At 42.3% G+C, this 26,703-nt stretch overlaps 1 protein-coding gene across 4 annotated transcripts in view; it reads right to left on the bottom strand.

Annotated features, from left to right (window-relative positions):
* Nucleotides 1–26,703, bottom strand: part of NELL2 (neural EGFL like 2) — a 355,587-nt gene that overhangs the window by 241,013 nt on the left and 87,871 nt on the right. For all 4 annotated transcript variants that reach the window (XM_084747853.1, XM_084747854.1, XM_084747856.1 and 1 more), the window contains exon 4: nt 204–354. In XM_084747853.1, coding sequence (XP_084603979.1) covers nt 204–354 — 151 coding nt within the window. The remainder of the gene's footprint in view (nt 1–203; nt 355–26,703) is intronic.

Genomic DNA, 26,703 nt, shown 5'->3' with positions numbered 1-26,703 from the left:
TAGAGACAGCCCTGCTCCCACTTGAAACCTGAGCTGCATGTTGGCTGCATCTGTGTTAAGGGCTTGGGTCCAGTCCATACACGGTCCTTGGTCGATAACTACTCTATTGTGTAGTGAGGCAAACACACACACACACACACACACACACACACACACACACACACACACACACACACACACCAGAGCCTGAGAGCTTTGCCAACCTGTGATCCAAGTGGTGGATGGACAGAATGACTCCTGAATTTAAGTGGATCTGTTTCAGCGTCACCAAAATTGTGAGCTCGTGGTTATTTCTCAGCTTCTGGAAAAATCGCTCAGCGGTAGCAGCAGATGCTTTGATGCTCCTGGGGGAATCTAAAATTAAATAAATAATAAACACACATTAAGAATACACTAGAGCTTGGATTTACAAACAACACCTTTCTAAAAAGTTTTATTAAGGAATAATTTACAAACACCAAATTTTAGACTCTCTTAATAAATACTCCTAATAAGACTTTTTGCTGTATATAACACAGGGCACCACAAAATCATATGAATTAATAAGTGTGTTTCAGGAATCTGTTTTCAAAACATGCCGTCTTTGAGGGTGAAAAAAATCAAAGAACCCTCCCAGAAAAGTGAGTGCTCCCAACTTTTCTCTCGGCGTAGTTTCTCCATCCTATTCCCACGGCTATGTCAGTAACAACTGCAAAGAAAGGTGGGTCCTACAACACAACCAAAGCGACCGACCGCTGTAGAGCCAGGTATATTTTCTGACACCTCCTGGGAGAAAACTGGGTTTGAATCTGCATGCCTCTCTTGAGTGGTATCTTTAGCCAGAAGGTTTGCTATAAATAGATTCTTGAAAAGATCAGTAAAATTAGTCACTCTCAGCCTTCTGTGCAGTGGAGGAAACAGGAAGATCGATTTTTTCTCACCATATTTGTTGAGAGAAATACACAGAACTTAATTCCACCCCTCCTCCACGGGCTCAGAAAAAGCTCAGTCTAACAAGTTTGCCCAAGAAAAGAGAAACTTTATTCTGCAGTTTCATATGGCTTAGCGTTCATCTCCTACCTCGGAACAGACAAGACATGAGAGAAATGGGATAGAGACATTCCTGGGTGGTCAGGAAAGCCCTATCACTCAAGCACCTGATCACATAAGCATGCAGCTCTTTCACTGTGTGTGTGGGACCAATGGGAGCCAGTAACGCAGCCTGTTTGCCACCAAATCATTCTCATCTTTTCTACGTGAAAACAGACAAAGGAAAGTAGTTTCAACAGGAACGGTGGCTTCTGGAGGGGAATCTATGTCCTGTGTAACCAAGCGGCAGTTATCTTAAACGGTGGCAAACCTGGAAGACATGATGCTTATTGCAGTAATATCACGACAGATTCGTGTAGGACAGGCTCAATATTGAGTTTGGAGACGCAGCTAGTAGACTGGTGGTTGAGAAGACAGAAAATGAGGCGATACTGGCTAAGGCTTCAAATTGTATCTTTATAGGATAAGTGCATCCCAGGGCTTTGATGTACACTTTAGTGAATATTATTAATAATACCCTATTTCATACAGTTTGAGAATAGATCACAAACCTTCTCATTGTGTACAAAAAACGGCAACTACATGGGGGGATGAGTAAGTTAGTATGACTGTGGTAGTCACTTAACTGTGAACACATACATGATTTATTTGTAACATGCCTTAATTATATATGCTCTTTCTCAGTTATGCCTCAGCGAGAAGAATTTGCCCATCAGAGCAAACAAGCAGCCACAAGAATAAAGAATCTCCAGTCCCACTCACTGTTCAGTAACCACATGAACTTGCTGCTCCATTACAGAGATAAATACATTTACACTAGAAATATCACCCTATTAAATATATACAAGGAATAGACGGCACATTGAATCCATAGAAATTGTTAGTATATGTACATAATTTAGTATGTTTTCTCTAGTTCTTTGATAAAAAGGCATTGGAATTTTGTTAGGATTGCATAGAATCCATAGGTCATTTGGAGTGGTGGGGACATTTTAATTATTAATATCTGAAAATACAGGATATATTTCCATTTCTTTTAAAAGTGTCACCTTCAATTCTTATAACAATAGTCTTTAGTTTTCATATTTCTCCTGTTAAATTTATTTGAAGTACTTTCTTGTAGCTATTATAAGTCATAATGTTGTCTCACTTTCTTTTTCAGATAACTTAATGTCAGAATGTAGAAACTCTCAAACATTTTCACGGTGTCAAGAGAAAGGTTAAGGAAGAGATTTATCTATCTCTCAATGACAAAAAATGAGTAAGCATTATTCTTCTTTTCCAATTAAAAAAGTAGCACATTAATTGTCACCATGAATCTAATGAGCCTGCACTTACTGCAATGTGTAAAAACTTAAATTAATTTCCCCACTAACCTGACAACAAAAATGCCATGTGCAAATTCAATTATAAATACCATCTACTTCCAGATACAGAATAGCTGGCTGGTGCTTCAAAACTCGCCAGTTTAGTATTTTTCAGACATTAGCTATACACTATTGTCACTTAAATTCAGATTAGAAAGAAACACACTAGCCTGAGACTATTATTACAGTTACTGCCCATGGCTTTTACTCTCCTTTCAACCATTCATAGTGTAAAGTATAAAGGCAAAAGAATGGTGATGGTTTTAAAAGGCAAATTTAACAATTTGGTTAACACTGCATGTAGTTTGCAATGCCTTTAAACATAAGTAATCCCATTTAACCCTCAGAGCCTCTGTAGTGTGTGGGGTTCTTGTCTCTGTTTCATAATAAACTACAGATTAAAGAAAAACCAAACTGATTGGCGGTCCCATCGCAGCTGTCCCCAAAGCCACTCACTTCTGGCACTTCATTGCATTTGGAACTATCAGAAGCAATTCTGGCCACATATAGGAACCAACCCACACAATGCAAGTGGCAGAACCAGGGCTCAACTCAGCACAAGGTGCTTCCTCTGGTCACACAACAGCGCCTCACAGCGCCACAGTGACGCATACTCCAGGGGCTGTGCAATTCCTCAATTTAAGTTAACTTCTACAAAAGCATACTGTCCAGATAAATAAGTTTCTCGTGATCTCTGAATTAACTGGACTTTTCCAAACTGCAACCTGATTCCTCTAATAGGTCCTCTCAGCTCTATACCCTGATCTAAACTATTGTGGTGTGAATTAAAATTTAAAAACAATATGCTCCTTAGAAAAAGCTTTCAATAGTTGTGCATTAAAAGTTGCTGGGTTCCCTGGGATTAGTTTACAGCAGTCCGTGGGACTGACCATGTCTACTGACACCACAACTTAATACACAAGATGAGTCAGAAACACGAGCTTTAAGCAGCCACACAAGCAAAAACAAGGGTCAGGTTTGCTGCCCAGATCTAGCAGCTGACTGATTGACCTTAAAATAATCATTTGATCCACAAACTGAAATTTTCATTCATAAAATACAACAAAATGTAGTCAGAATATCAGGGACCCAAAATAAAATGTCTCTAGAATTCAAGCGTAAAATATTAAAATTTTATATGCAATAAATATCATTTTATTCTATTGTTTTATTTTTAATTGTTATTAATTTTGTGTCACTATGGAGTTTATATGAGCATATGCACATGCATGCATGCATGTGTGCGTATGTGAAGGCATGTGCATGCCACAGCATGCATATGGGAATCGCAGGACAGCTTTATAGAATGGGTTCTCCCCTCCCCCCCATCTCTCTCTCTCTCTCTCTCTCTCTCTCTCTCTCTCTCTCTCTCTCTCTCTCTCTGTCTCTCCATGAGTTCTGGCTGCCAGGACCATCGCATTCACCTACTATGAAACCTTACAGGTCCCTCGTTTTATCTGTTTTAATTTGGTTTGATGCTAACAGCCATGGTTTGCCTTACCATTACATTTTATAAATCCTCAAAAATTATGTTTCGAGCATTTCTTTAAGTGTTTCTCAGCCATTTGATATTCCTCTGTTGAGAATTCTCTGTTTAGCTCTGCGCCCCATTTCTCTATTGGGTTATTTGGTTTGGTGGTGTTTAATTTCTTAAGTTCTTTATATATTTTGGATATTAGACCTTTGTCAGATGAAGAGTCGGTGAAGATCTTTTCCCAGTCTGTAGGCTGTCGCTTTGTTCTCTTGACAGTGTCATCAGAGAAATGCAAATCAAAACGACACTGAGATTCCATCTTACACCCATCAGAATGGCTAAGATCAATAACTCAACTGACACCTCATGCTGGCGAGGGTGTGGAGAAAGAGGAACACTCCTGCATTGCTGGTGGGAATGCAAACTAGTACAACCACTTTGGAAAGCTATCTGGTGCTTTCTCAGAAAAATGGGAATAGGGCTTCCTCAAGACCCAGCTATTCCACTCCTTGGAATATACCCAGAGGATGTACTACTACACAACAGGGACATATGCTCAACCATGTTCATAGCTGCCTTATTCATAATAGCCAGAACTTGGAAACAACCTACGTGTCCCTCTATAGAAGAATGGATAAAGAAATTGTGGTACATTTACACTATGGAATACTACTCAGCTATTAAAAACAAGGAATTTCCAAAATTTGTGGACAAATGGATTGAACTAGAAATTGTCATAATGAGTGAGTTCACACAGAAGCAAAAAGAGCTAAATGGTATATACTCACTTATATCGAGACACTAGTCCAAGGTGTACGTCCCCATGAAAAACTGTACCTACCAGAATAGTGGGTAAGAGGGGAGGACATCCTATTGAAACTTTAGGTGTGAGAAGCCTGGGAGAAAGAGGAAATGGAAGGACCCAGTGGGTCCTGGAAAACTACAGGCGAGTCTGGGCCCTGGGGCCCTCCGCAAACTGTGGCAACAGCCAAGGAAAAAATAGGCAGTAAAAACCTTGAACCCCTACCCGGACAAGCCGATGGACATTCTCCACTGTTGAGTGGAGAAGGAGATCTAACTTTCACACAAACTCTGGTGCCCCATATTTGAACATGTCCCTTGGACGGAGATGCCTGGTGGCACTCAGAGGAAAGATAAGAGGTCACCAAGGAGAGACTTGATACCCTATGAGCATATTCAGGGGGAGGAGGTCCCCCTCAGACACAGACTTAGGGGAGGGGAGGGGAGTAGGGGGGAAGTGGGAGGAAGGGAGGAATGGGAGGATACATGGGATGGGCTAACAACTGAGATGTAATATGTATAAATTAATAAAAATGTATTTAAAAAAAAATTATGTTTCTTTGAATGATGCCATATACTTCTATCCACACATATACAACAATTTTGTTGGCACTAGTAGAAAGATTGTTTTTTAAAAAGAAATACAATATTTACAGGAGCAAAGTGGGATTTATATAATAGACCATTAAATTTTTATTAATACTTCTTAATTAATAAACATAATGGATAGAGAGCTATGAAGTAGTCTTTCATGCATACAACGTGAGGTTATTTATTGTGAAACTGTGTGTTACACAAACAGATTCTAACAAAATCTTTGCTGAGTAGCCAAGGAAAGAGTACACAATGCCCTAGCAATTATGCAGAGGTGAAATGCTGAAAGGCACAATTTCATCTTACTCTTATTAGGCCAGTTTGACCTAAGACATCAATTTGAAGAGTTTATTTTTCTTCTATATTTCTTCCTTAATTATAATAATCAAATTATTTCAGAGTAACAAGACACCGAAGTCTCACTTATCATGATTAGCCACCCTATTTAAATTCAATTTCATTTTTCTGTCCTGATTGTTTTCACTTTTGGAAAGCAAACAACATTATAAAGCACCAAAACAACAAGAAATACATTGTACTCAGCTCCTCAACCCAGACTTTCTGAACCATAGAATCTGCGGGTTTCCACCCCTGTTTCCCCAGCTCCTTTTTCTGCTCCTCTGAGTTTCTGAGCCAGAGGAATCACAATGTCAAAGAGGAAAACAGGAAGCCAGGTGTGGTAGCACACACTTTTAACCCCAGCACTCAGGAGGCAGAGGCAGGCGGATGACTGTGAGTTCGAGGCCAGCCTGGTCTAGGACAGCCAGGGCTACACACAGAAACCTTGTCTCAAAAATTTTAAATAAATAAATAAATAAATAAATGCAAAGCAGTAGATTTACAAAGAACTGTTGCCTCTCAGAAGCAACAACAGTTCAGTAAGGACTCTGGAAATTTGTCCATCCTCTCAAGAAAATCACCTGCCAAACCCAACACACTGGGACAGACTCCAGAGCCAGCTTCCGCTCCAGTCTCCAGAGCAGCCCCTGCACTGTGCCCTGCACTCAACTGCTCAGCTGAAACTCTGATGCTCTGCCAGGTTCTGGGCAAATCTTTTGTCTCACCGTCCCTTTGGAACGCGTGCATCCTGCTAAGATCTCAGAAGGCTGGGTCTGTAAAAGGAGGTACTAATGGACTGCTCCAACACTGTGCCCCACCCCAACTCCCACCCCTCCTCTCATCCTATCTCCAACCCCATCATATAATCCTCTTAAAGTTTTCCCACCACAATGAGATTTTCTAAACCAAACTCACTATTTAGACGTTGCAATTACCCCTGACTAAAGTACAAAACACACGCACTGTCTGAACTTCATTCCTCACTCACACTGCTAGAAGCCATCTGATCTGTGGTGCCAGCCAATCTACTCCCACCAGTCTCTGTTATTTTTCTCATCTCTGTGACAGAATGCCAGGCACCATTAATGTAAGGGGGGAGGGTTTACTTTGCTTCCTGACTTTGCATGGTAAAGCCTACAGCTCTGTGGAACAGGAAGCAGAGACAGAATGAGAAGTACAAACCAACTTCCTCTAGCTGGACCCGACCTTCCGAAGGCTTCACAACTTCCCAGGATAGTGGCACCAACAAAACAACATCAAGTGTCCAAACAGCTGAACCTAAAGGCTAATATTGTAAGTCTCAAACACAATAACATCCACCAAGCCTGGACTGGTCCTATTTCAGCCAGATTTTTCCTCTAGTAACCACTCCTAGACTAAGTGTCACCTTCAATTTTCTGCCAACTTTCATTGATTCAAGAAAAGTCTACTCAACACTTAGTATGAGCAAAATGCATGCTACGTAGTTTCCTGTTGAGAACTCTGCAAATGAAGGTGAGTACTATTTCAACACTGGGCTGTTTGCATCACTGTGCCTGACTCCTAATTGTCCTCTGATAGAAACAACTCTCCCTCTCTCTACGAATAAAACCAACTTCTGTTGGCGCATGGCTACTCCTTAGAAACTGCATTATTCCCTATTATCCTTTGCAGCTTAAGTGTCTAGGTGGTTTAAATTCTTCCCACTGGAATGTGTGTAAAGGGAACAGGTGCCACAATCTAGAAGGAGACTGATAACACCCTTCTTCCTTTCTATTGGTGAAATCTGTCAACTTCAATAAAGACAGAGGTGTTTGCAGTAGAATACTGACCCAATCTTGATCTTAGGAAAATCTTAGGTAGAAGAACTGCCATCAGCCCCGTACTACCTATTGACTCTGAGTTGTTACATGAGTGATAAATAAATTTCTCCCTTATGTAAAAAATGCATTTTCTGGAAGAGCTTAGCCTATTCCCTAAATAATGCATCTCCTCAAATCTATGGCTTACTCAGACATTTCACTGGGGTATCATTCTTTAAAGTAACAATCAACAAATTTTCTATATTTTAGGTCTTGCAGACTACACACATATTTGCTGCATACTTTTTTTTTGTTGTTGCAAAAATGGGCCCCCCAAAGTAATGCTAAATCCTATCATTGACTGGCCTTTGGCAGCAGTGAGTATAATTTTCCATTTGTAAAATGAAGTATTTTCATACCTTTTGGCAGTTAAGTTTGTGTTCAGATCTGGATCCTGGGGTCCTCCTCAAACTAAGGCACCAGCCAAGGAGAATATAAGCAGTAAACTTCGAACCCCTACCAAGACCTAGCCGAGGAACATGATATTCTCCGCTGTTGAGTGGAGAGTGAGATCTGACTCTCACATGAACTCTGGTGTCCCTTTTCTGACCACGTCCCCTGGATGGGGAGGCCTGGTGGCACTCAGAGGAAGGATAGCAAGTTACCAAGAAGAGACTCGATATTCTAAGAGCATATATAGGGGGAGGAGGTTTCCCTCAATCACAGACATAGGGAAGGGGAGAAGGGGGGGAAGTGGGAGGGAGGGAGGAATGGGAGGAAACAGGGGAAGGGCTAAAAATCTAGATGTAATATGAATAAATTAATAAAAAAATTCAGTGCAAAAAAAAAGTTTGTGTTTAGGAAGAAATAGTAACCCATGGTATAGGAGGCTTAACAAGAGGATTGCTAGATGAACTAACAGGAAAGGAATGGAATAATACGGCATGGCAATGCATCTCTATCCGTGGTCCTGAAAGGCATGGGTGATGACTAAGACTAATTCTCAGCCTGACAAGGACAGAATCATCCAGGAGACAAATTTCTAAGCATGACGATGAGGAGCTTATACATTGGGCTAGGGTGAGAAGAGTCATCCTAAGTGTGTGGGGTACCAGTTCATGTGCTGAGGTCTAATTTACACAAAAAAAGGAAAGAGAACAGAATGCCAGCATTCTTCCTTCTCTGCCTCCTGACTGAGGAAGCCTCTTCTGCGACACCATGGCCTGTATCCCTCGAACTGTGAGCCAAAGCAAACCTTTCCTCCCTGAAGTCGCTTCTTGTTTGGTGTCTGCACCCAGAAGTGAGCTAAGTCAGCAGCACAGACAACTGCTACAAGAAGAGGCTGTTGCTGTGATGGGCCTGACTATCTGGCTTGATGGAAGACTTTGAAACTTCAGCCTAGAAATCTCTAGACTGCTGTAAGCAGAGACTAATGGCTTAGTGCGATCAAAGGTCAGAGGAGCAGAATGCTGAGAGAAATGGGGCCAGTGGAGGCCTGGCTCATGTGGCTTCAGAGGGGAAGGAAAATTCTATTGAGTAATTATCTAGAGACACTTCATGTAATATTCAGAAAAGATCTGTCTGTGGCCCTGAGTCTTTTAGTATGGCCGGATTTTAAAGTAAAAGACAAATTTGTTCAGTGAAAGAAATTTTAAGACAAGATCTCATTTCACTATTGTAACAATTACTGTTCCCGACCTCATCCAAGCCTAGAGTGAGAGAAAGAAAAAAAGAACAGACAGATATAAAAAGAAAATGTACAACATGGTGAGAGAAAGAGCATAAGTTTCAAGTTACAGATGAGACAGTTCAAAAGCAACTGTGATTATGAAGGAGATTAGTTCATTATTTGAACTGACAGGGCAGCTCAAAAACAGGTATGATTACTAAAGAGATTATGGCACCATTAAAGAAATGCATGAGACAACATGAGGGCCAGACACTCCTTATCAGAGGCTATAACTTATGAAAATGCTATTTATTTAATAAGAGGAAACATAAACCGAAATTTCCACTTAAGAGCCTTGTGGTGGTTTGAATAGGAATGCCCCGACACCTAGACTCACATTTTGGAATACTTGACCCATAGAGAGTGGCACTATTAGGAGGTATGGCCTTATTGGAGGGCTTGTGGCCTTGGAGGAGGTGTGTCACTGGGGGCTGGGATTTTAGGTCTTATGTGCTCAAGCTATGCCCAGTGTGGCACACAGTCTCTTCGTGCTGCCTGCTCAGCTCCTCCTCCAGCACCATGTCTGCCTGCCCTCGGTCATGTTTCCCCACATGATGATAACAGACTAAACCTTTGAAACTGTCAGCCAGCCCCAGTTAAATGTTTTCCTTTATAAGAGTTGCTGTGGTCATGATGCCTCTTCACAGCAATGGAAACCCTAACTGAAACAGGTCTCCTTGCTCCAATATGATCACCTAGGGAGGTGTTTTCCCAGAGTCAGCCTTGAAGAAACCCAGAATCTCGTGTGGCTGTGATCCAGTGGGGGCCAGGCTACACAACAAGCTGGTACTGGACTTTGACACCATTATCACACTGTGTTGGTTCTGCATGTATGAATTTACAAGACTGAGAGGATCATACAATCTTGTGCCACGATTGAAAACAAAACCAAACAAAAACCAACGAGGGCAGCAATGTGCTGGATTCTTTGAAGAGGTCCTGAGAGACCACTGCCCGAAGCTGTAAAGGGGAGGCTGTAGTTGCAATGGAGACCCAAGAAAGCAGGAGATTCCAGGACCAAGGAACATCTGCCAACAGAAGTGCAAGCCTGGAGTGGAATCAGTTTAAAAAGAGAGAGGGAGAGTTAAGTGGGAGGTAAGGCTTGGCGACTGGGTTATTGGGCCTCAAAGAGTACCTTATAACTAGCTGACTGAGGAAGACTGAAGCCAGGTTTACTGATGATTCTGCATACCACGCAGGCACTGAAAGAGGGCGTCTGCACCATTAGAGTCTCTTTATGGGACAACTATGAAGGACACTGGAGGAGAGCAATCTTTAAAGTTGCTAGAATTTGGGGAAGTACGCATCTTCACACATTTTCCTTGAAAGGAGAACTGGACCGATATGTGTTTATATATTGATTCATGAGTTGTATCGACAAGTTCCAGATGCTGGCTACTGGCACTGCAAGACCTGCTGTTTTCCCTGCTGGGGTGTGAGTTTTGTGTTGGAAGGCGTGTTTGTCATGATCCTGTCCTTCCCTTTTGGAAGAATTCTTCTTCTCAGGATCACCAGCACAGGGAGCTCATTACCATAAGCAGCTGGGCCCTCCCACATTAGTCAAGAAAATTCCTCCACAGACGTGCCCATGGCAATCTGATCGAGGCAATTTCTCGATTGCATTCTCTCTCCTCTGGGGTCCCTAGATGTGCCAAGATGCCAAAGCTAATGATTCTGGTGGAGGATAGCTCTATTGGTGTGGGAAACACACCCCACATGAGGGCAGAACCTTCTGATGGCGGCCCAAAGAGAGGGGCGTGAAGGAAGGAAATCAGCCTTTCTGCTCTCAGCCTTCACTATCCCTGGAGAGCTCATCTACCCTCCTGCTGTTGCAGCTAATCATGATGATGATGATGGCGCCATCACTGATGTTAGAGGTAGAGTCTTAGGTTTTCCAGTATCGTTTGAGGATTAGCAGCTCTCAGATCCTCACTGCTAAAGTACATAGCCCACAGACTGGACAAATACTGCATTCCCCGCCTGCATCTCAGGTGTGAGACAGACATGGAGGGACTATGACCCTCATTTGTAAGTCAGTCTAATAAATCCTAAATCCTCTTTCAATATATATCCTTTCTATCAGTTCTATTTCATCTAGAGAACGCTTACAAATACAACATGTGATACATACAAAAATTTACAAGAATGTTTTATACACACACTCAAACACAGCACATAACACACACCACACCACACACACACACACACACACAGAGGGGGGGGACACTAAAGAATGGGTAAGATCAGATAGACAGCCTAAATTAATACAGAACATGGTCCTTTGCGAGATAAGCATGTTTCTAGAAGAAAGGAACAAATGGGGGAGCTGCACTGTTATCAAGTAACAACAAACAAACAAACAAACAACAAAAATTCCACCCTCAAGTGGTCAGAGTGATTTGAATATTATCTTAGAGACTCTATAAGATTCCAGAAAACAAAATAGCTCCTAAGTGAACACCCAGACTCATCTTTTAGAAGGCAGAATGAGCACCACCGTGCTGCCCTTCCCTCAATGCTCTGCCAGTGCTGACCCGGTCATAAGCTGACCTGCTCAGAACATTCAGAACACTGAGTGCTTTCCTGCCCTTCTCTCTGTGACTTGAGTTTTAAAGCTTGGACAAAAAGCTCGAGGTTCTACAGTAGTCCATAGAAAATATGTTTGCTACATTTTATACTCTTTAATAACAGAAAAGGACTGGGCATTACAACAACCTTGGGACTAAACTGCAGCTGGGATCTGCCTTATGATATCTCATATTCCTGGCAGCTTGGCAGCTTTCGTCCTTCCTCAAGGGGCCACAGATATGACCATTTTCTCCGCATCGTCCCTATCGCTCAGCGCAGTTCTGTGTTCTGACGTACCTTCCTGTGTCATGCCCCGTTGCATCAAATTCCTGATTTACATCCTCAGAACCACAGGTTTTGATCTCTTCGAGGTGAGAGCTGTATACTACACACCCTTCTTCTACCATGATAAGTAACAGTGCTTATAACCCAGGACAGAAGGAAAGACCCAACAGATACTGGTTGAACGGATTTAAATTAATCTTTCTTTCCAAGATTTAGTTGATAAAACAGAGTGCCTACCTTCGCGCTATAAAGATAAGCCACTCTCCTCTCTCCCAGCTCTCCTCTGAAGCAAGACTAACAGCTGTGGGTCTACCACACAGCTCCAGGCAATGCCTGTAATCTCACAGGCAAACCTAATTTATCCTGCACAAAGGTTTACGGAGACGTCCTGGGAGGCATAACCCATACTAATTACTAAGCTCACCTATCTCATTAGTCCAGGCCAGGAAAGTCGTTAGGATGTAAAATTCTTTTGAAACGTTAATATCTGAGCAGGGTTTTAAACACAGTGCTTCCTGCCATCCTAGTATTTCGGATCTGAGCCTTATACCACGTCATAAACTTCTCCCTCTTTGACTCATGTTCGACTTATGCAAAGTCATTTCCCTTTCAGTGTTTGGAACACTAAATGGGCAGTACGACCTCGAGGCTAATTAGACAGACAGTCTGAATGATGGGCTCAGATGCCAATACCCACATCAATACCCAATGATTTATTCATGCCTGCCTTTACTTCCATGCCATCTGTCTGTTATCTATGCACACTGCGGGTCTATTCACAAATTTTTATCATAAACACAACTCACGCTACAGTCAACCAATAATATCTACATGGGTCTGTATTTGAAGACGACATAGAGAGATGAGTTTTAGAACCTCGGTCTGCATTGTTACTTGCTGCAATGTTAATTTCAGGCCCTCAGAAGATCCAGCCCACTATCCCATGCTGCAGCTGATCTGAATCTGGAATCCTCTGGCTTAATGCATCTAGTCTGAACTCTAAAGTACTTGGCACCTTGGTGATCAGGAAAGACATTTAGAAGCCAGGATGAGACAGAAGGATGGGTTTCTAATCGAGCTGTCGGCTAGGTGCTGAAGGAGCAGTTCCGTGTCTAATAATCAGTGGCGTGAAAGTGAATTCAGGCTTACAGCAGCTGGGAAGTCCAGGCAGAAGAAGCAACGTATGCAATGCATGGGGATTCTACAAAGAAAGGCGGTATGTTCACAGACTTACAGCACTTCAGATTTCTTGAGCATACGCTATGTGGGAAGGATGGAGTGGGGAGTGGAAGGAGTCTAGACAGGTGGTCAGGAATAGATCACAGCTCTGGGAGCAGCCTTTGCAGAGACACTGTGCTACACAGGGAGCTGAGGGACTGGGAGGAAATTTAAAGCAGAAGCTCAGTCACATGAACTGGGCAAATAGAATAGAACATAAGGAATAGCTATGACTCAGTTGGCATGTGGCACCACAGGTCTTTTCTTAGGAAACCAGGCGTCAGTAACTCAGTGAGTTACACTCGGCTCTGTTACTAGGGAACGGATCCTTTGTGCTCCCTGTTCTGGTCAGAAGTGGCTCGGGGACTGGGAGTGGTTGGCATAGGAAGCCATGCCCAAGCCTAGACCTGCTGACACCGCCCACCAACACAGCTTACCCTGTAAGGAAAAACATAATCACACTGCCCATTTAAGTCCATCCAAATGCGTCCTTTTTAAAAAGCACCCACCGAAGGTGATTTTACGTTCTAAGAGCAAGAGTCACAACCTGACATCCTCCCAATAGATCTGTAGGAAGGAGGGAGTGAGTACAGAAGACTCAAAAGTGCCAGAACTGATGAGGAAAAACTGGGGTATCCACGGCGGTGAAGTACAAGAGCACAATCTGGAGCAGAGGTCGCACTCTAACCGGGCCACCACCACAGGCATGCAAGAGGCCTCCCCAAAGCAATGCACTGCCTGGAGATAGCAGTGCTGCTTGCATATGTTTGATGGCGAGAGATCTGAGCGAGAAGCTGAGATGTGTGTGTTGAGGAAGCAGAGGCTAATACTGTTCTGCACTGAAAATGTGACTGCATCCTACCAGGTCTGGACCAAGCCCTTTTTTAAAAAAGAGTGAGAGATAAGGAAAAAAGACTGCTTGGTGAGAAGCAGAATGTCGCATGACTGGACACGTGACATCTAGTATTATGTCAGGCAGACAGTAAGGGTTATATATATAGTTGCTATATGCTATATGCTATAAGTATCAAGGATCACCATTAACCGAATGCTTACCAGAGGAGCAGTTTTCAAGTTCTTTTTATGGCAGCTGAGTAAATGTTTCTAGTATCCTTGTTTTATGTATGTGTGTTTTAATGGTTTATGTTTGTTTAAGCTTATGTTTATGTATGGTTTATGTTTTATATAAGATTTTGACTCTGTATCATAAGTCCTCTGCTGGCCTCTTGGACCGGGTGGTCCTTAGGTGTGGAAGCTCTGCTTCCTGTTGTGGGTGTTATCACCTTCTTGACCACAGCTAGGACCACACCCCTAAGGATGGCAATCTCAAATACCTGCAGAAATTGCCAACTGTTCCCTGAGGGCGCGATCGCTGCACTTTTGAGAACTGCCTGTACTTGCCAGGGCATGAGCTTTGATGGTCCACTCCAGACTCTGAATTTAGTCTTGACCTGACAACTTCCAGGTGAGCATAGGACAGGCAGAATTTCATCCAGGTTGACTGTGAGGCAGACAGCATGCTGAGAATCTACAGCCTCATCTCTGCTAGGTGTCAGTACAGCTGAGCATGGAGATCACATCCTTTGATATCAAAGTCTGTAGACCAATATAAAGGACCTTTTATTTTTAAAAAAAAAGTTGCTTGGGGGCTGGAGAGATGGCTCAGCAGTTAAGAGCACTTAATACTCTTTCAGAGGACCTGGGTTCTGTTCCCAGCACCCTTGTGACTGCCTGCAGCCATCTGTAACTCCAGATCCAAGAGCTCTGCTGCCCTCTTCTGACTTTCCCAGGCACCAGGCACACAAATGACGCACAGACTCACATGCAAGCAAAACAAACAAACAAACAAACAAACAAAACAAAACAAAACAAAAAAACGCTAGCTTAGGTCTGTCAGCTTCATTTCTCAATAGCTTCATAGTTCTCAGAATTACACCTCAGCTTTCTACTTGCTGAGGTCCTATACCTCAGTGTCATCTTTGGCAACAGAAATTAATATTCCTTATGAAACAACGAAAAGTCTGTAATACTTAAGGTCTGGTTTCTGTATAGCATAAGACTCTCATTGTGCAATTACTGCAATACCCCCACACACACAACTTTTCTTGAAGTAGAAACAAAAATCATTTAAGAATAGCATCCTAGAAATATGAGGTTAAAGAACAAAATGGCGTCTGTAAAACCTGCACAGGGTGCTGCTCCATGCACTGCTGGGGAGCCTGTGCTCTGCACTGACAGTATGAGCAAACCAAACTACAACCCACAGAACCCGCCTCCGTCACTGTCACTCTCTCATGTGTGTGGCATTGTACCAAGAATCTAAGCCTTGTGCATACTAAGCAACTGCACTGAGCTATAACCCCTGCCTCACTGACTTTTTAATACTTGAGGCAGATTATTAATAAGTTGCCCACTCTAGTCCTTAAAATTGGGAGCTTTCTGATTATGTAGGATTACAGACCTGTGCCACCAGAACAGGCTCTCTAGCATTTTAACTGATATCCAAGAAGTCTCATTTCAAAGCCTTGTACCGTTTGGATGGTAAATCATATCACCACTTCCAGAGGTGATAACACCCTAGGACACACATAGTACCAAAATTTTTATGATGGTGTTTCCTCAGAGTACCAAAAGGATGCCTAAAATTATATCAGAGAGGACACTCTTGATAGGTCAGTGAGGTCATTTACACTGATGGGCATATTAAGAAAAACTAGTTACTATTCATGTATAAAAACTGTACAAAAATAGTTTTTCTGAGGCCAGGGAAATGGTTAAGTGATAAAGGCACTTGCTGTCAAACCTGACAACCTGAGCTTGATCTCAAAACCTCCATGATGGAAAGAGAGGACCAACTCCTACAAATAGTTCCCTGGATTCCATGCTTGTACATGTAAATTAATTACACCATTAATTTTAGATGCAATTTAAATTTTAATTGATTTTTGTAAATAACATAAATATGAATCATTCAGGTTACATATGTAAGTAGCCTACATATCCTTTGTAGCCTAACTCCAACTAGTCTGTGAGTAATCACTTATTTTTTAACTGATATTTTAAAATTGGTTATATTTATGAAGTTCCATTTAAATGTTTAATTTGTATGGCATTTAAATTGGGGCAAACATATCCATCTACTAAAAGTGATCATTTCTTTATGGGGAAACCATTCAAACCCCTTTCCTGTAGCTTTGTAAAATGCATACCCTAAATAAATACCTTACTGTGTCTCACAAGTGTACACGTGATGATTGGAACACCCAGGATTTCCATGGCCCTTCTATATCACTTTCTGACTTAAATAACTGAATGTCTCCGAAACTGGGTTGATTTCATTCCCACCTGTAAACTGGAAATACTAATAGAGCATGGGGCCTCTGGGACAGGTGTGTGTGTGTGTGTATGTATGTGTGTGTGTGTGTGTGTGTGTGTGTGTGTGTGTGTGTGTGTGTAAAACTTCAAGCAATGCTTAGAGCATGGAGAGTTCCAGGTAATATGTTATACAGATCCACATGCCAGGACACACATACACATTTTGATGATCTGTATTCAAATTGGCATGCTAATGCAGTGGGGGATGTGAGTAAACAGCCAAGCAGAAAAATGACAAAGAATGTAGGAAAAGCCACTTCAGCCTACTGTGCCAGCATGGAAGAGCCACCACTGTATCCAGTTTGTCAGCTGAGTTGGGAACTGTCAATCTATGGGGTTTTCTTCTGCCAGCCTGCGGCAGAGCCTCACCATCTGAGGTGGAGGAGGACCTGACGGCTGCAAGCTAGCAATTCCAAGTGCAATGAGGGTTTAATTCTGTGCTCTCCCACACCTCCCCACATGCCATGTGAGTGAATTTTTGTATTACACCATTTCCTGTTCTCATTATGATCTTTGTAAAAAATTTTTCATTTGTTATGCCATCTGTGAAGGACTATTCTCCATCGTTGTATTAATTATGCTTCTGCACAAATTTTATATTTGTCTTTAGTAACCTTAGTAACTCCAAACAAGCAATTTAAGGAAAATTAAAGCACCAGGTTCATTATAGGAGAAATTGGTATCTCTACATGCTTTCACATTATTTACAGTGACAGAAGTAAAGACAAACAAAAATGATCCTATACAAAAATGATTCTATATGAAGGTAATGCCCACTTGACAGAATACGGATTGTGTCAAGTTGGGCCTTGGGGCACATGTGTGAGGGATTATCTTGATTGTGCTAAATGAGGTGGAAAAACCCATCTGAAAGGTGGGTGGGACTATTCCCTGGTCATGGTATCCTAGATGGTATAAAACAGAAAGCAAGCTGAGCATGGGTATGCATTCTCTGCTTATTCTTTATGATGTGGTGTGGTGTGATGATGTGGTGTGGTGTGATGATGTGGTGTGGTGTGATGATGTGGTGTGGTGTGATGATGTGGTGTGGTGTGATGATGTGGTGTGGTGTGATGATGTGGTGTGGTGTGATGATGTGGTGTGGTGTGGTATGGTGTGGTGTGATGATGTGGTGTGGTATGGTGTGGTGTGGTGTGATGATGTGGTGTGCTGTGGTATGGTGTGGTGTGGTGTGATGATGTGGTGTGGTGTGATGATGTGGTGTGGTGTGATGATGTGATGTGGTGTGGTATGGTGTGGTGTGGTGTGATGATGTGGTGTGGTGTGGTATGGTGTGGTGTGGTGTGATGATGTGGTGTGGTGTGATGATGTGGTGTGGTGTGGTATGGTGTGGTGTGGTGTGATGATGTGATGTGGTGTGGTGTGATGTGGTGTGATGTGATGTGGTGTGACGATATGGTGTGATGATGTGGTGTGGTGTGGTGTGGTGTGATGTGGTGTGGTGTGATGTGATGTGGTGTGGTTTGATGTGGTGTGGTGTGGTGTGGTATGATATGGTGTGGTGTGGTGTGATGTGGTGTGGTGTGGTGTGATGTGATGTGGTGTGGTGTGATGTGGTGTGGTGTGATGTGATATGGTGTGGTGTGATGTGGTGTGGTGTGATGTGGTGTGGTGTGGTGTGGTGTGATGTGGTGTGGTGTGATGTGGTGTGGTGTGGTGTGATGTGGTATGGTGTGGTGTGGTGTGGTGTGGTGTGGTGTGATGTGATGTGGTGTGGTGTGATGTGGTGTGGTGTGATGTGGTATGGTGTGATGTGGTGTGGGTGGTGTGGTATGATATGGTGTGGTGTGGTGTGATGTGGTGTGGTGTGGTGTGATGTGATGTGGTGTGGTGTGATGTGGTGTGGTGTGATGTGATGTGGTGTGGTGTGATGTGGTGTGGTGTGGTATGGTGTGGTGTGGTGTGGTGTGATGTGGTGTGGTGTGGTATGATATGGTGTGGTGTGGTGTGGTGTGATGTGATGTGGTGTGATGTGTGGTGTGGTGTGGTGTGGTGTGGTGTAGTGTGATGTGGTGTGGTGTGGTGTGGTGTGGTGTGGTGTGGTGTGGTGTGATGTGGTGTGGTGTGGTGTGATGTGACCAGCTGCCATCAGTTCTTGCTGCCTTGACTTCCTTGACATTATGGACTAAGCCCTGAACTCTGAGCCATAATAAGTCTTTTCTTTCTTAATCTGCTTTTGTTAAGATAGTTTATCACAGACAATTACTGTTCCCACTAGATTGTCCTCAAGGCTGTAAAAGGTTTTCATAATGGCACTAAGGAAAAAGAAATTAAGTCTTCTTGTCATGATGTCCTGGCTAGTTCTGTGTCAACTTGACACAAGGTAGAGTCATCAGATAGCAGGGAGCCTCAATTGGGAAAATGCCTTCCAAGGGTCTGGCTGTATGCAAGCTGTAGAGCAGTTTCTAACTTATGACTGATGGAGAGAAGGACCCAGATCCTTGTAGGTGGAGCCATCCCTGGGCTGGTGGGCCTGGGTTCTGTAAGGAAGCAGGCTGAGCAGGCTATGGAGAACACACTAGTGAGCAGCACCCTCCATGGCCTCTGCATCAGCTCCTGCCTCCAGGGTCCTCCCTGTTTGAGTTCTTATCCTTTCTTGGAATGATAAAATATACAAAATGAAGAATCAACTGATGAATAAAATCTATGATTCCTCACCACCCACTAACTCTCTTCATTTCTACTGCAATTCAAATGCTTGCTATCTCACCTTTAGGCTGCTGTTCCTGGAATCCCCCAGGCATTTCATGTGTTGGCCCTTTAAAGTTGTGAATTGGAAAGCAAAAATCCAAACTTGCACTCCAAGCCACAACATGAATAGCTATTGCTCTTAAACTGTCTTATACTTTCTTGTCCAACTTTTTTTTCTTTTCTAAATGGTATAATAAAATACTAACTTTTAAATAAGAAATGAAGCATGGGCATTTTCTGAAGAATATCAAGCTTTTTTAAAAACAAAACTCTAACATAAAGCAAAATACACTATGATTAAGTCAAAATAGCACAAGATATGTAGCAACTCTTTTTTTTTCTTTGCTGTTTTTCCAACATAGGAATAGTTCAAGTACATGGGAAAGATTCCACTTTGAGATGCTGAAGGGGTGGAGCCCACTGAATTTAAGGAAATAAGATGTAGTCTGGAAAAAAAAGTATAGCCCTGATTTTTTTTTTTTTTTAGTTTCGAAAATAAGGTGGCATAATGACTAATTGAAGAAAGACAATAATAATTGTATTAAAATTCAACAGTTGGAAGGCTCAATAGACCAATGCACTCTTGTGCCCTGGGTAGTGCCTCAGAAATCTATGCTCTGTAAGCACAATGGGAGGGGGCGGATGGAAACTGGCAGGCTGTGTAGCTTGACACTTCAAATTCTCTGGCATCTCCCTGATTGCCAGACATAATTGAACTTGTCCAAGCTCTCCCTGTGGTCTTTTTCACATTCCTCACTTTTGTATCACAGACTCCATCTCCAGTTTCTATGCTCAACCCTTTAATACCACACGCCTTCAAGATTCTGAGTAGTAATCTTATCTACATTTTTCTTTCCATAATAAGGATAGTCCAGACTTCCTGTCTCAGCCATAATGCAGCAGTGGCCATCAGACGTCCTCCCCACACTATAAAACTATACTACTATGCAAAATATGGAAAGCAACTATTTTTAGACAGTGCATGTCTATGAATTTTAAAAGAACTGTGGCTTTCTGCCTTTGCACAGGGAAGTGCGTGGAACAGCAGAGAGAGCAGACTGCTTTGATGGACAGAGACAGGACACAGATGTACAGAAGCAGAAACTCAGAAATCTGTAGAGTTCTCCAAGTACTCCATGAACCCCCCAAGTTCAGATAACGACCAAGCTATGCGTGTGGACAGGGTAAGGCCATTCAGTCAGCAGGGAGCAACCTCTAGCACAGCGAGTCTCAGCCTTCCTAATGCTGAGACCCTTTAACATAGCTCCTCAGGTTGTGGTGACCTCCAACCATGAAATCATTTACATTGCTACTTCATAACTGTAATTCTGCTACTGCTATGAATCATAATATAAATATCTGTGTTTTCTGATGGTCTTAGGTGACCCTGTGACTCTCCCAAAGGATCACTACCCACAGGTTGAGAATCACTGCTGTGGCCACTGTAAATTGAACAGGAAGATTCCAGGGGTCACAGATTTTTGAGAGACTTAAGATTACAACCATTGAAAATAAAGCATCTGCCAGGCAGTGGTGGCTCACACCTTTAGTCCCAGCACTCCTACAACCGGAAGGCAGATGCAAGTGGATCTCTGAGTTTGAGCCTAGCCAGGTCCAGGACAGCCAAGGCTACACAGAGAAACACTGTCTCAAAAAGGAAATGAAAGAAAGAAAGCATCCATGCCACAAAAAAGTCCACATCACAGAATTCCAGGAAGACCTTGTCATCAGATGCCAGGAGTACGGCCAATTCCAGAACTTCCATCCACCTTAGTGACTCTAAAGCCAAGCCTAAGCAGAACAAGGAGGATCTCCCAGTGATGTCACTGCCTACCCAGAATGCTCAGACCTCCTTAAACCTAGGCAACAAAATTTAAAAGAATGCAAAGGACCTACAATAACCAGAGCATCCTTGGGGAGGGAAGATGGAGGGGGAAAAGGAGGGAAGAGGGAGGGTGGGAGGGAGTGGGGAGCTAGTTAATGGAAGGGTGTATGAGACCTTGTTTTAAGGTTTATTTATTCATCAGGGCAGTATTGGGATAGCTCAGTGAGCTAGAAACAGAGCCATCTTTAGACAGTCATATGATTTTGATGGAAACATCTGAGAACTTTAGTATGCAAAGATGTTTAACAATAACTCATGCTCAAAAATCAAATATCCATAAAGAAAAAATTATCTTAAATTTCATCTCACATCACAAGAAAATAAAATTGTATGACAGACTTCACCATAAAAGAGAAAAAAACATGAATTTTCTAGAGAATAAATCTGAGAACTTGGGATAAGCAAATATTTATTTGGAAGACCACAGAAAGTACCAGCTGTAATATAAAAACAGACAAATTGGATTTCATTAAAATTAAGAACACCTATTCATCAAAAGAAAATAGAGGTAGTATTGGATAATGCAGCAAAAAAAAAAAAAAAAAAAAAAGTCAAAGAGTGCCAGGAGCTACCAGAAGCCAGGAAGAGGCCAGAAAGTATTGTTCAAAGTGATCTCTGTCAGTATCTGGAGCCAGACACCTTTCCTCCAAAACAGTGAGACGCTGTCTTGCTTTCAGTTACTAAACATAAGATGATGTAACTCTAGCTCCCCAACAAGGTAACTCGATGAGCGCTTGTCAAAGTCTTGTCAAAGACTTCACTGAGAAGACAAATAAAGGCTAGAGAAATGGCTTAGTAGGTACAAGTCATGATACACAAGTGTGAGGACTTGGAACCGACTCCCCAGCACCCAAGGAAATGTCAGTCTTAGCAGGTATCTGGGAGCCCAGCATCCTACAGACAAGAAGCAGGGACAGGAAAACGTCAAGAATCTCTAGAGTCATGAAGCCTGGCACAGGAAGTGACAAACAACATAAGGAAGACCTTTAATGAAGCAAGGTAAAGATGAGGTTCCACACATGAGGTTGACACATGGTCATGCTGGCGTTCACATACAAAACATACACCGTACACATAAACACATACTTATTTGTAAAAGGATCCGTGAGAAAGTTTAAATATGAGAGAAAATTTTAGGGAAATTGTAAGGGCAATATGTAAAGAGCTCCTAACAACAACAAGAGTTCAACAACAACAACAACAAAAGAATAAAAAGCAAATTTTAAAAATTGAGAGGTTGGAGAAATGGCTCAGAAGTCAAGAACACTGGCTGTTCTTCCACAGGTCCTGAGTTCAATTCCCAGCAAATACATTGGTGGCTCATAACTATCTATCATCTTCTGACATCTAGGAATATATGCAGGCAGAATATTGTATAAATAATAAATAAATAAATAATTTACATGTGCTTTGTAAAAGGGGCTTGATGATGTGAGCTCAACACCCAGGACCCAAAAATGGAAGGGGAGAACAATTTCCTGAAAGTTGTCCTATGACCTCTACAAAACACGAGTGGCCACATACATGCAAAGATAATGGAGGGAAAAGTGGAAAACATACTTCAACATATAGATACAGGTAGGGACTTTCTGCATAGGACTCTGGTAGCGCAGGAAATAAGGCCAATGTCTGACAAGTGGAATCACCTGGAACTAAAAAAGAAAGGAAGGAAGGAACGAAGAACCGAAGGAAGGAAGAAAGGAAGGAAGGAAGGAAGGAAGAAAATATGTATAGCAAAGGAAACTGTCACTTAAGTGAAAAATGAGAGAAAATCTTTGTCACGCATGTGGGACACCTATGATATACAGTCATATATCACTGTATCACTAGGATTCTCCTAAAGTTAATAAACACATTCAGCAAAATATCAGTATAAGAAAACTAACACACAAATATCAGTAGCCTTCCAATAACAATGACAACCAACACAGTAAGAAATTGGGGTATAGGGACTAGAGATATAGCTCTGTGATTAAGAGCACTGTCTGCTCTTCCAAGATGTCCTGAGTTCATGTCCCAACAACCACATGGTGGCTCACAACCATCTATAATGAGATCTGATGCCCTCTTCTGATGGGCAGGTGTACATGCAGATAGAGCACTGTACATAATAATAAATAAATCTTTTTGAAAACCGCTGGGCGAGTTAGTGCACATCTGTAGCCCCAGCAGAGGCAGGCAGACCTCTCAGTTTGAGGCTAGCTGGGTCTACAGAGTCCAGGACAGCCAATGCTATGCAGAGAAAGCCTGTCTCAAAAAAAAAAAAAAACTTTAAAAAGAAATTGGGGAAATAATTCCACTTATAACAGCCTCAAAATATAAATAAAATAGGGGCTGCAGAGATGGCTCTGTATTTAAGAGCACTGACTGCTCTTCCAGAGGATCTGGGTTTATTTTGCAGAATCCACAGGGCATCCCACAACCATCTGAAACTCCAGTTCCAAAGGATCTGATGCTGTCTTCTGGCCACAGTTGGTGCACAGACATACATGCAGACAAAAAAAATACACATAAAAGTAAATTTTTTAACTTTTAAATAAATAAAAAAGTAATTACAACATATACAGCCCATGGTTGAGGTGAGTGGGGGATAACAGGTGGGGTAACCATAACTTTGTATGAAGAAGTTTTATGAAATCTCACTGGCTTGTCAGCTAACTAAAATACATTAATTTTAGAAGAGGAGTTTGAATGTAGATGCCCCACATGCATGTGCAATGTGCTCCCAGAAAACATGGGGTTTTACATGAAAATATCAGTGCCAGTCACAGGATGTGTCCCTGTGTGTTATTGATCACTTAGGCCCCAGAAGTACCCAAATCAATAAAAGCTACTGACGTTGTTCTTTGTTGGTCACCATAACTAGGTAGATCTTGACGCTGGGGACACCACCACTTTGGTTGCAGGACACAGGAGTACTCAAGAGCTGACCATGAAGCTCTCTCCCTGCTGGCTAGCATTCACAGTGCTATGAGGGGGTGGCGGGCAGTTGGGGAAGAAAGGACATTGGGGTCTTACCCTGTATTGGGCCCTGTATACTACGATGTGCTACTGCTGCAAGAGTGGCAAGACAGTTTGTTGAAGTAACCAACCATTCTCTTGACAGGCTCAAATTCATGCCTGTAACAGCTAATGTGGTCAAAAACTATGACTAGGAAAATAATAAGGCACTAAGCCAAAACACTGATGTTGGTTTTTGTTGTTGTTGTTGTTTTTTGCTAAATGACCATGTTGTCAAACCACTTTCTAAATATTTATGTTTATACCCATTGATTCGTGTTATTCTCAATCTTAGTGAGAGATCAAGCACCTACATTAACTAACCCACCTATGACTGAGGCCCAGGAAATACTGTGGGCAAGGGAAAGAAAATACTGTAAGAGCTGATGCATAGGAAGCAGGGCTGTGAAACGTTCTCCTCTGGGCATGGCATGGCTGTTGCATACATGAACGCAAAGCAGCTGTAGCTATTTGCCCAATATCAACCTAGTTAAAAATTCTCTTGTAAAGTGGAAAGGGGCTCCTGATGGCTGCTGAGGGAAATGATTAACTTATTTGAAGGAGCAGCTACCTGCAGGTTTCCTATGCCCCATCGAATGACTCCAAACTCATGTGTGTATGGGCAGGAATAATTGAACTCAGTGGGTTATTTTTAAAATATAGAAAAGACTTGAAGTTGAGAGATGTGTTGGCTGGTGTCAGGGAAGTGGGAAGGAGGGAGTCAAGAGTGGATATGGCTGAGATACATTGTGTACATGTATGAAATTTTGAAATAATACAAAAGGGTTTTTTTTTTTGACAAACCACTAATCACAGTGTGTTCTTTTTAAATGTACATGACTATGGGGCCATCCACCCTTACAGAGGAAACCTGCCCGTGGCTATGTCCTCAAATGGAAATGATTCTCCATCCCTGAGATGATAAAAAAAAAAAAAAAAGATGAAGTTGGTGAGGTGTTGGAGTGGGACTGGAGGGAGAACACTGGTGAGTAGACATATACACATATGAAATTCTCTAAGAGTAAAAAATATATTAAGTCTTTAAAATGGAAATGAAAGTAAATGTACTAGGAAGACATGCTGGGAAATGTTCATAGCAGCTTGAATCAAAATAAGTCAATCACAAGAACATTAAAGGGAACAAATGGAACTCAGCAGCAACACACGAGGTGATTCCATGTGTAAACATTACAACAGGCATATCTGAGCCATGGCTACAGCGTCAGAAGAGGTGGAAGAGGCGTGGCAAGCGTCACGTGGAGAGGCGTGGCAGGTGTCACGTGGAGAGAGGACGGAGAATGTTTTGATGCGGACAGCTGGAGTCCGTGGAAGGATGGGATGAGGCACACCTGGCCTACATCTGGAGTCTTACCGCCTACACTGCACTCCACACAGGCCACAGTGAGCAGAACAGTTCCCAAGTATAAACAGAAGTCTGTTCTACTTTAAGCTCTATTTCAAAACCTTTTTTTTTTAAATTAAAAAAGAATTACATCCCACCTCTTCCCTCATCTCCTTTCCCTCCCTCCCCTAGTCCTTAGCAAGTTAAGCCCTCCTCCCCTAATGTTTGATCTCAGCTTATCCAGTGCCCTCTGTAGTACCTGTAACCTCTTCCTCTGTGGCCTGGCAAGGCCACCCTGCCAGGGTAGAAGTGAACAACATTAGGAGGGCTGAATCCATGTCAGAAGTAGTTCCTTCTCCACATATTGTGGGACCCACACAGAGACTGTGTTGCTTATCTACTACATCTGAGCAGGAGGTCTAGGTCCACTTCCCACATGGACCTTGGTTGGCTCATCAGTGTCTGTATTGTAATGTGGTTAACCTGAATTAAGTGGCTAACATCCGCTTATGAGTGAGAATATGCCATGTATTTCTGTCTGGGTCTGAGTTACCTCACTCAGGATGATTGTCTCTAGTTCCATCCATTTGCCTGAAAATTTCAAGATTTCCTTGTTTTCAATAGCTGAGTGGTATTCCATAGTGTAAATGTACCACAGTTTCTTTATCCATTCTTCGGCTGAGGGACATTTAGGTTGTTTCCAGATTCTGGTTATTACAAATAAGGCTGCTATGAACATGCTTGAGCATATGTCCTTGTGTGTGGTGGAGCATCTTTTGGGTATATTCCAAGGAGTGGAATAGCTGAGTCTTGAGGTATCCCTATTCCTAGTTTTCTAAGAAAGTGCCAGATTGATTTCCAACGTGGTTGTACAAGTTTGCACTCCCACCAGCAATGGAGGAGTGTTCCCCTTTCTCTACATCCTTGCCAGCATGTGCTGTCACTTGAGTTTTTATCTTAGCCATTCTGATGGGTGTAAGATGGAATCTCAGAGTTGTTTCCATTTGCATTTCTCTGATGATTAAGGAGTTTGAACACTTCTTTAAGGGTTTCTCAGCCATTCGATATTCCTCTGTTCAGAGTTCTCTATTTAATACTGAGCCTCATTTCTCAATTGGGTTATTTGGCTTTGTGGTATTTAATTTCTTGAGCTCTTTATATATTGGTGAAGATCTTTTCCCAGTCTTTAGGATGTTGATTTGTT

Source organism: Acomys minous, assembly GCF_964271855.1.
Source record: "Acomys minous genome assembly, chromosome: 12".
Lineage (NCBI taxonomy): Eukaryota > Metazoa > Chordata > Mammalia > Rodentia > Muridae > Acomys > Acomys minous.
The sequence above is the reverse complement of the archived record's forward strand: the minus strand, read 5'-3'. Positions and strand labels throughout refer to the sequence as shown.